Source organism: Phascolarctos cinereus, unplaced genomic scaffold, assembly GCF_003287225.1.
Source record: "Phascolarctos cinereus isolate Bilbo 61053 unplaced genomic scaffold, phaCin_HiC Scaffold_5;HRSCAF=322, whole genome shotgun sequence".
NCBI lineage: Eukaryota > Metazoa > Chordata > Mammalia > Diprotodontia > Phascolarctidae > Phascolarctos > Phascolarctos cinereus.
The window spans coordinates 313359439-313370447 of record NW_027555958.1 but is presented as its reverse complement, the minus strand read 5'-3'; the positions used below and the strand labels follow the sequence as shown (position 1 = coordinate 313370447).

General features: G+C 42.5%; 1 protein-coding gene across 2 annotated transcripts in view; it reads left to right on the top strand.

Moving 5' to 3' along the window:
• Positions 1-1171: 1171 nt before the first annotated feature.
• Positions 1172-11009, top strand: part of TRIM25 (tripartite motif containing 25) — a 29777-nt gene continuing 19939 nt past the window's right edge. Inside the window, exons 1-4 of one of the 2 annotated variants that reach the window (XM_020991928.2) lie at positions 1172-1885; positions 5456-5551; positions 6493-6726; positions 10713-10884. In XM_020991928.2, the coding sequence (XP_020847587.1) occupies positions 1271-1885; positions 5456-5551; positions 6493-6726; positions 10713-10884 (1117 nt within the window). In that variant the 5' untranslated portion in view covers positions 1172-1270. The remainder of the gene's footprint in view (positions 1886-5455; positions 5552-6492; positions 6727-10712; positions 10885-11009) is intronic. The other variant, XM_020991926.2, reaches the window with a different exon arrangement.

Here is an 11009-nt window from a genome sequence, read left to right as displayed (position 1 = left end):
TAATATTTCTCCAGCCTAAAACTCTTCCAGACTTTTCCTTCTAAGAAAGTGGGTAGAACAAAAATTAAGGTCTTTCCTAGAGGACTGGATTAAGAGTGAAAGCTAAATTTAACTCAAGTTGAGATAAGAACCTAGCATCCCTACTGGCCTGAAATGAATAGCTTACTCCTAAGGGCAGTGTCCACTTTTCCATTGATGATATTTTTGGGGTTTTTTTGGGGGGGGCTAGGCAATGGGTTAAGTGACTTGCCCAGGGTCACACAACTAGTAAGCCTCTGAGGTCAAATTTGAACTCAGGTCCCCCTGACTGCAGGGCTGGTGCTCTATCCACTTTGCCATCTACCTGCCCCCTCCACTCTTGATTAAGGTATTGATGGAAGCTAGGAGGGAGAGGAGGGGGGAGTAGGAAGTTACCTTTTTCAATCCTTGAAGGGAATGGTCCAAGAAGGAACTGGGTAATGACTATTCTGGCATGTTAACCCAAACTGTGTTTTAACATATTGTGATCATCTCCTTGTTCAAGATTCCTATAAATTCTACCTCATGTTATCTTGTGGTAAACAGACGTGTCAGGAGCTGTACCAATTTGGACAGCTCTCTCTCCAAGCTACAAACTACAGTCCTTCATAACTTGGCCCCCTCCTGTTTCTCCAGTCTCCTGACATTTACTCCCCTCTGCATACTATTCAGTCTAGCCTCCTGGATGCCCCTTGTAGGAGATGCTCCATCTTTGGACTCTGCATTTTCATTGGCTCTCCCTCCATGCCTGGAATGCTTTCTCTCTTCATTTCATCCTCTTGCCTTCCTTAAATTCAAGTTCTACGTTCTACAAGAAGGCCCCTTAATATTAGCACTTTCTCTTTGTGATTACATATATGTATATAGATAGTGTGTGTGTTACACGTACACATACATAGTTTGTATTAGAATGTACAGTATTTTTGTTTTTATTTTTATTTTTTCCTTTCTGTGTACCCCTAGTGTTTGGTACCTGGCCTGACACATAGTAGGAATTTAATAAATGTTTGTTGACTTCGCTACAGAGTGTTAAATGAAATACAATTCTTTCTGGCCTACTTGTGTATAAAAGGCACAGTATTGACATTTTCCTTTAACAACCCCAGAGCCGTCCCCGCCCTGCAACTCCCCCCCACCACGTGATTTCCCGTAACTCTTCGGTTCTCCTCCCCTACAGCTAGTTTCGTTTCTCTCTCCTCTGAAGCCATCCTGAAACTGTTTTCTTCCTTGAAGGCGTCTAGAGAGGATCTCGATGGCCGAGCTGCAGCCCCTAGCCGATGAGCTGACCTGCTCCATCTGCCTGGAGATCTTCCAGGAGCCCGTCACTACCCCATGCGGCCACAACTTTTGCTGGCCCTGCCTGGACGAGACGTGGACCGGCCAGAGCTTCCAATTCTCCTGCCCCCAGTGCCGAACACTCTTCCAGGAGAGGCCACAGCTGAAGAAGAACACGGTGCTGTGCGCAGTGGTGGAGCAGCTGCAGCAAGCGCAGAGCCGCTGGGATTGGGGGCAGCCCCACAGTGCGTCCCAAGATGGCGAGCCCTTGGACCTGCCGTCGGCGAAGGATGAAGCGGCGGGGATCGTGGCCTGTGACTACTGCTTCCAGGCTCCTGCGGCCAAGACGTGCTTCACCTGCATGGCATCCTTCTGCCAGGAGCACCTGCGTCCGCACCTGGACAACCCCACGTTCCACGGCCACGAGCTGCAGGCGCCCGTCGGGGACCTGGCCAGTCGCAAGTGCCCTGAGCACAGCCGCTTGCGTGAATTCTTTTGCTCTCAGCACGGCGTCTGCATCTGTTGCATCTGCCTGGTAGAGCACAAGACCTGCTCCCCGGTGGCCCTGGACGTGGCCACGACCGAGCTGAAGGTGGGCAGAGGGGGAGCGGGGAGAGGCACGGTGGGGGAAGTCCTGGGCTCCATGTAAGCCTGAGCCTGGGCTCTAGCCTCAGGCCCTTGCGGGAAGCCCGGTTTAGCTTCAATTTCCCTGTGCCAGGATTAGTTTCTCTCCCCTGGGGTTTCGGGCTTTCAAGGGGAAGAACCTGTAGTTGAGCCAAGAAACAGATAGGCGGCTTGTGCATGTGGGAGAGAGAGGCTGAAGCATCTCGGAGACCCTGGGCTGGGCAAAGGTTGTTTGGGTTCCTTTTCTGTGTGAGCGTGTTGATTTCTTGGTCTGCAGAAAGAGGCGAAGTAATCCTGTCCCGTGCCCAGACTTGTTAGGAGGAAAAGCGACAGTCAACGTGAGAGGGCTTGCTTGAAGAGTAGTTTTTTTGGGGTTCAAGCCCTGCTTCCTATATGGTGGCCGTGTGACCCTGGGCAAGTCACAGTGCCCCAGGTAACTTATAGAGTTCGTGCTGTTTTGCTTTGATCGAGGGAGATTCCTTCCCCAGAATTCTCTCAGAGAGGTGCTGGGTGGATCCTGAGGTCTCTTCCTATCTGTGAGACAGTATTGCTAAACCTAGGAAATCGAAGGTCCCGAAATTATTTAAAAAAGTATGGTGGGGGAGTGACGAGAAGGTCTCCTCTCAGTTTCCTTGAGACCCTGATAGAAGTGACTGCCCTAAAATCATGAAGCTGAGATAAGAGGGTCATAGATCTTAGCAGATCAGGACCTGAGGTCAAAGTGACTTGACCAGGGTGACCAAGTAGTAAATGTTTGAGGAGACATTTGAACCCAGATCCTCTTACTTCGAAGCCAAGGCTCTTTCTCCTGTGGCTTTCAATTTTCTCACTTGTAAAATGAGGGGGTTAGCTTAGGTGATCTCTAAGGCTCCTTCCAGCTCTAAATCCTATGATACAGGGTCCATCAGCCCTACTGTGAATCTCTCTGTCTGTCTCTCTGTTTCTGCCTCTCTGTCTCACACTTTGTTTCTGTCTCACTGTCTCTTTGTCTATCTCTCTGTCTCTCTGTGTCTCTGTTTCTCTACCAGGCCAAAAAATGCCTTAAAACTTCTCTTTTTTTTTTTTACATGATCTGTTGTATCTTTCGGTAAAAATGTATGCTCCTTGACAGCAGGAACTCTTTGTTGTTGTTGTTTTTCTTTGCATGTGAATCTCCTAGGATGTATATATAGTAGTAGGGATCTAATAAATTCTTGAATTGAAGGTGATTAGGTCTTTGAAGCCCAAGGCATTTTTGCAAACATTCTTTGAGCCTTATGAACTCTAGTCATCATCTTCCCTCCCTTTTTCCTTTTCAAAAATATTTTACTCTTTTAACAAATTCATTTTTAAAATTTTTAGTTCTCAAATCTCTTCCTCCTTCTCTGAAACCCATTGAGAAGGCAAACAACGATACCTATTATACTTGTGAAGTCATGCAAAGCATACCTTTTTCTATTTAATGATGAAAATTGGTTCCTCCACACACATTCCTTCTTCCTTAATCTCAATCTTCTTGGGGTTTTGAGGAGGTTTTTGGTGGCCGCATTTAAAAAAAATAACATTTGATTTTTCTCCCAGTTGTACGTAAAGATAGTTTTTAACATTTGTTGTTTTGGGTTTTTTTTGAGTTCCTAATTTTGTCTCTTCCTTCGTCACCTCCCTCTTCCCTGAGTTGGTAAGCAATTTGATGTAGGTTATACACGTTCAGTCCTGCAAAACATATTACAAAATTAGTCATGTTGTGAAAGAAGACACAGACCCAAAGGGGGAAAAAAACCCACGAAAAATACAGAAAAGTGAAAAATAGTAAGCTTGCATCTGCATTTAGAATCAATCAGTTCTTTCTCTGCAGGTGAATAACATTTTTCATCATGAGTCCTTTGGAATTGTCTTGAATCATTGTATTGCTGAGAATAGCCAAGTCATTCACAGCTGATCATTGTACAGTATTGCTGTTACTGTGTACGATGTTCTCCTGGTTCTGCTCAATTAACTTTGCATCAGTTTGTACAAGTCTTAATAGGTTTTTCTGAAATCAGCCTGCTCATCATTCCTTACAGCACAGTAATATTCCATTATACTCATATACCACAGCGTATGCAGCCATTTCCCAATTGATGGGCCTCCCCTCGATTTCCAATTCTTTGCCACTACAAAAAGTGGTTGCATTTTAAAATTTTGAATTCCAAATTCTCTCCCTTCCTTTCTTCTTCCTTCCCCTCTCCTTGAGAAGGCAGATGATTTGATGTAGATTAGACATATGTAGGTCATGCTACCAAAGAAAACACAGACAAAAAAAATAATCTGTAAAATAAAGGAGATTAGATGTTCTTTAAAGTTGCTTCCAGCTCTAATATTCTAATTGTGATATATCCAAGGTAGTAGCAGACCACCTCTGTGTCCAACATTCTGTCTTCTCAAGTCCCTGACCACATAACATGGCTTCTGAGTTCCCTTCTAGCTCTGTGGTTCTGTGATTGCCTATTTGGGGCTGAGGCTTTACCCAAGAGACAGGTTTTTTTGGTTAATCTAATAGGGCACCATCCTATAATTTGGGCTTTAAACAGTACACTTCTCAGTGACCTGTGTTTTCTGAATAACTCTATCTCCCTACTGTTATCATGTCAAATTTGGCTTTAAGGTCTGGCTCTGGATTTTGGACTGAGTTAAGGAAGGTTAACATTGCCAGTCAAACAGGTGAAATGAAGTTATTTCCTGGGTGCCTAAGAGGTCGTATGCAACCTTATTGTCAAATGCTGACCTCTTCTCCCATCCACATTTCTGTGTCCACAATCTGAGTTTGGAATCAGGTTTTCCATGAACTTGCTATGTGACCTTGGACAAGTCACAGTAAGAGTGGGAGAGGTGCAAGTAACCTTAGATATCTTGGAGTTGGAGGAATCTTAACCTTTCTTTATGTATAGCCCATGTATAAGCCTGTGTACCCCTTCTCAGAATAATGTTTTTTAATTCATAAAATAAAATATAATACATAGGATCATTAAAGAAACCAGTTATAGAGAAATATAGTTACCAGACTATTAAAAGAATAAGTTCACAGACTCTGTTAAAAACACCTTATTAGGTCTAATTAAATCTAAATTTCCCCATTTTGCAAGAGAGACTACTGAGACCCAGAAAACTGAAATGACCTGTCCAAGGTCTTACACTAAGTTAGGAACTCTGACTATGTTTCTTCATCTGTAAAATGAGAGAGGTAATCCGTACCTATATCACAAGATTGTTTGGGAGGTGAAAATGAGTCACTTAAAATGAGAGATGAATTCTTTTTAAAATTAAATTTTTTGCTGGTTTTTAAAAAATTATTAATTTTTTATTCTGAATTTAGGAAAAAAGCAACTAAAGTGATCATTTCCATATATGTAGAAGAACAGAAAAAGAGAATTGGCATAGAAAATTAGTTCTTTACAAATGTATAGCGTTTGGGATACAGCAAGGGCACCTGGCAGCTTCTGGGAACATCATGGGAGTTGGGCTGAGGAACACTGCCAGTCAATCACTTGAATTTCTCTCACCCTGTTGTTTTTAATTGCAGTCTAAGATGAAGCAGAAGCTGACAACCGTATATGGTCATATCAATATGGCTTCAAGTGCCTTGAGAGATGTAAAGTTGAAACAGCATGCAGTCCAGGTAAATAGGCAATGCCTTTACCAGTCATCCAAGCTTAGATGACTTAGCTCCCTGACTCCCAGCTGTCCCATTTTAGTGGAGATATGACAAATTGGGAGCATGCCCAGCAGCTTCTATCTAGGATTAGAGAGACCCATGCCTGAAACCTTCTGATTCTAATTTGAAGATTAAAATTTCCAAATATTTGGAGGTCTACCATGGGGAAGATGGATTAGACTGATTCTGTTTACAAGGAGAGGGCAGAACTAGTGGTTAGAAGAGGCATAATTCAGCTCACTGTCATTCGAGTCCACTAATAAGAACTTTGCACCAATTAAAGTCATCTGTCAATGTAACTGGTTGCTTTGTGAAGCATTAACTTCCCCATCCCTGGGTATGTTCCAACAAAGCCCCAAAGACCAATTTTTGGAGATTGTTGTAGAGTGGGGAAGGTTGGATTAGATGACATCTAAGGTCCTTTTGAACCCAAAGATTCTATGCTTCTCTAGGTCTTACAAGTCATTCCAACCCTCCTTGAGAGCGAAGAATCAAAGTTGAGCTTGGAAATCCTAGTTACATGTCAAATAGGGAATCATTTCAATGATTGATTTAAAAGGTAACCTTGGAGTCTTGCACCCAGTTCTCCCTCTGACTGCTAAGTAGAGATATTGACAAATTGGGGGGCATGGCCAAAGGTTCACATCCAGGATTAGAGGGACCCATACCTGAAGCGCAGTGATTAGAGGCTTCAAATATTTGGAAGTTTACCATGGGGAAGATGGATTCAATTGATTCCATTTGCAATCAGAGGGCAGATGTAGCCCTTAGCTTGTGTTAGGTTATCTAGCACTACTCTAGTGAAATGACTGTTATGGGATAAGGGAAGAGCTCTGTAGAAGCACTGGGACTGTTCATCTTATTTAAAGCCACTCCAAGTTAAAATCTTTCTTTGGATCCCTTAGGATACAGCAGCTAGAAAGATGGACTTGTTGAAACGTGAATATGAAGAAATGAAAGTCCTCATTGACTCAGAGGAGAAGAGTGCTCTAAAGAAGCTGAAAGATGAAGAAAAGAGAGTTTTGGACAAATATGACCATATTCATCAGGTCCTGCTCAAGAAAAAAGGGGAAATTGAGTCTATAAAAGAAGAGATTGAACGTTTGCTCACGAAAAATGATGAGATTGCCTTTTTGGAGGTGAGTCCTCATTGAGTCAATCCACAAGGGCTATATTGAATGCCTGCCTTGTCTCTTATTGGGCCAGCTGTTCCTCTGTTTCCCCCCTTTAAGGAGTATCACTGTTGCTGTTCTAGAACTGTGATTTCATCAGAGCAGGGAACTTCCAATGTGGAAATACACAATGTAGATGAGCAAGTAAGTGATCTATAATTCAGCCTCAGAGAGTTACACTGAGAAGTATGTGTCAGGGGAAGGCCAGCTCTCTGGACATTTTCTATTATATGTTGTCTTTTCCCATTGCAATGTAAACTGCTCCAGGGTAGGGACTGTCTTTTTTCTTGTATTTGTATCCCCAGCCATAGTGCCTGGCATTAAATGCCTGTTTCCTTAGTGTGCCTCACTGCCTCCCTAGCCATTATAGGGTGCTAAAAGTATATGAGAACATGGAGCCTGCCCTTCAAAAAAAAAAGTTTTACTGATTCATCTTATATTTATGCCATTATCATTTCAATATCCCCTCCATTTCTCCTGATTGAACCCTTCCTTATGACAAAGAAAAACCAGTTAGTAGATGTGCCAATTATGAGCAGCTTGGTGGCACAGTGGATACAGTACTGGGCTTAGAGTCAGGAAGACTCATCTTCCTGAGTTCAAATGTGGCCTATGACAACTTACAATCTGTGTGACCCTGGGCAAGTCACTTAACCCTGTTTACCTCAGTTTCCTCACCTGTAAAACAAGCTGGAGAAGGAAACGGCAAACCACTCCAGTATCTTTGTGAAGAAAACCCAAAATGGGGTTATGAAGAATCAGACCTGACTGAAAAATGACACACAATCATACCTAATACAGCAACTGGCCCTGTTAATGCATACAACATTCTATCCTAGTGGTGTTCTGCCTCTCACTCTACTGGGAAGAGGTAGGTATATTATCTCTTCTACTGCACTAGATAAAACTTTGGACACAGAATCAGGAAGCCCTGAGTTCAAATACAGCTTCACATACTTCCTAGCTGTGTGACCCTGGGAAATTCACTTAACCACTTTCTATCTCAGTTTCCTCACCTGTACAATGGTAATTATAATGGCACCCACCTCAGGATTGTTGTGAGGATAAAATGAAATAATGTTTTGAAAGCCCATTGCAAACCTTAAAGGAGTATCTAAATGCTAGCTATTATATTATTATTATTATTTTTCAGTTACTTAGAGTTCTACTTCCTTTTAATTTTCTCTCCGTTTGTATTGTTGTAGGCATGTGCATGTGTTGCTCCTGATTTTACTCCTTTCATTCATCATCAGGTCATACAAAACTCCCTGTGTTGCCTTTGATTCACACTTATCATTTCTTACTGCACAACACTGTTCCATTGCATTCCTGTAGCCTTTCTCCAATGAGTACTTATTTTTGCTTTCAGTTCTTTGCTATCAGAGAAAAGGCTGCCATGAACATTTTGTACATGTTGACCCTTTATTTCCGACTTTGAATTTCTTGGGCTTATTGCCCAAGGGTCTCTGGGTCAAAGGGTTACAGCTCCACCAACAGCATGTTAGTATACTTGTCCTCCCACAGCCCCTCCAATACTGAATCTTTTTTTTTTAATCATTTTCTCCAATTTGCTTGACATGAGATAAAGCCTCAGAGTTGTTTTAACTTGACTTTTTCTTACTATTTAGTGATTTGGAACATATTGTCAAGTGGTTACTTAGAGTCTGCAGTTTTTCTTTTAAAAACTTTCTAGCCTTTGACCACTGGTCTATTAAGGAGAAAGGCTCTTGATATTATACGTCTCTGTCCAAATCCTTTGATTTGGAATGTTATTGAATAGTCAGAAATGAGGACTGTGAGGAGTTCAGAGACATATGGGAAAATCTGCATGAAGATGATGTGGCTGGAGGACTCTCCTCCCTTTTCAGTATCTGCCTGGTTTGTCCTCATCCTCATCTACCATCCTTCCCATGTGGCTCAGTGATAGAACTTTACTAGGGAGCAGCAAATGAAGGTCCTTCCCACCTCCACACACATGCCCTTCTGCCTTAGTTTAGATGTCGTTTCATTTGATCCTTGTAATTATGGCGAGGACGACCCACAGACTGATTTGTCCCAGGCCTTACACTTCCCTAGCATGGAATTCAGTTCTGTACTCCCCACACCCTAGCAAACGCCCTGCCTAAACTCAGCCAAACGTTTCCTTTCAGTTTTTCTAGGAGTTGGGGAGAAGTGGAGGGTCTCCCACAGTGGTGCACTTTCACCTGGTTTCCCCTTGTGGCCAAGGCATACATGTGCATGAAGGTTTGATTATGTGAGAGATAGTGTGGTACAATGAAAAGAGAGCTGACCCCAAAGCCAGGAAGATGTGGATTCAGGTTCTGCCTCAGACTCATACTGGTTAAGTGACTTTGCAGGGCTCTAGGCAACTCTAAGCCTATAAGATGCAAAGCAGGTGCTGATCTGCGTTGGTAGAGGTCTTTCTTTAAGTAGGAGTTCCCTATACCGTGAAATCCCAGGCTGAGTCCCTGTCTCAGGTTCAGGGTGTCACCTGTGACATGGCAAAGCTACCTAGACCTGAAAGGATGAACTCTGGGATACTGGGCAAGTTGCTTTAGCACCTTTGGTCCAATTCAATTCAAGAAACATTTGGTCAGGGTTATGGCTACCAAAATGACATGCTTGCTCTCAGTGAGTTGGTTGTCTGTTGGGTGGGGGGAGGAAGATATATGTACAAAAAAAGTGTAATTGGAGGTTATCTGAGGAAGGAGACGACTGACAATGGAGGGATCAGGGAAGCTTTCATGGCAACTGAACTGAGCTTTGAAGGAAGTCGAGGATGCTGAGAGGAGAGTGGAGGAGGGAGTGCATTTAAAAAAGATGTATTTTATTGCTGTTCTTTTACATCTATGTTCCTTCCCACTGACAGCCTCCCTTGTAACTAATCAGAATATTGAGCAAAATACAATGGCCACATCAGAATATACTTCCCGTATTGCACACCTCTGGTCCAGTAACTCCTGGAGGAAAGATGAAACTCATACTTCACCCACAGCCCTCAGAGGTCATTTTTGGTCACTACTTTGATCTGCCTTTTGGAATCTTACTAAGTGCCCTCCTCTCCCTTTCCATTGTTCTCCTGGTCCTACTTATTTCATTAGGCTTCTCTTTAAGGATTGGTCATTTCATACAGCCCATTCATAATTCACTTCATTTGTACATGACATTTTACTCATTCCCCAGCTATTGAATATCCACTTTGTTTCTGCTATAATAAAGAAGTGTTGCTCTAAACTTTTTTCTATACCTGGAATCTTTGGAGGGAATGCATCACAAGCATGAGAGCTAGTCATTTGTAAAAACATGGAGGAAGCAGGAGATGAAATGTGGAGGTCAGGAACAGCTATACTTGAACACAAAGAGTTATTAATGGAGTAGAATAGTTTGAGATAAGGCTGGAAAGGTAGGTTGGAGCCAGATTATTTAGGACTTTCAAAGGCAGGCTAGGGAGTTTATAAGCAATGGGTAGCCACTGAAGGGTTTTGAACAGGGAAGTAATATGGTCAGGCCTATGCCACTGGGAGATTATTTTGGCAGCTATATGAAGGGTGATTTGGAGAGAGGAATGATTGAAAACTAAGCAACCTATTAGGAAGCTATTATAAAAGTTCTACTAAGAAGTGTTGAAGGACTGAAGTTCTGTGTGTATGGAAGAGAAGAAAGGATGCATGTGAGAGATTGTGGAGGGCTAGGTGTAGCAACTTTTTGCATATAGGATAGGGGGCAAGGAGAGGCATGCAGCAAACATGACTTCTAGGCTGCAAAACTACATGGTTTCAAGGGAGCCTTTGAGATGTTTCAGTGCATAACCCTCATTTTCAGAAGGGAAAACAGGTCTAGAAATGTTCAGTGAGAGGGCTGAGCTAAGTGGTGCTTCATCATGGTCCCTTTTGTGATTCTCTGTAGCTTAATCTCGTGCACTTTTCCTGGGCTAACCACCTGCCTTGTTTTAGAAAGCCTCAAAGCTGCAAGAACTTGTCATCAGGGCTGTGTATGTACCAAAGAATGAATTAGACCAAGAGATGATCCACAATGTTTATCAAGGTGCCTACTCCCTTAAAGACTTTTTAAAACAGAAAATAAACAACCTTCAAGAGAAGAAAACAGAGGAGGCTACTAGTCCAGGTAATTACTTAAAAACAAACAAACAAGTATTTTGATCTTAAGAAACACCAAATCCAACTGGAGTTTCTATATTCATAGTAGGATAGAAAAATATTTATACATTTAACTACAGACATTAATTATAC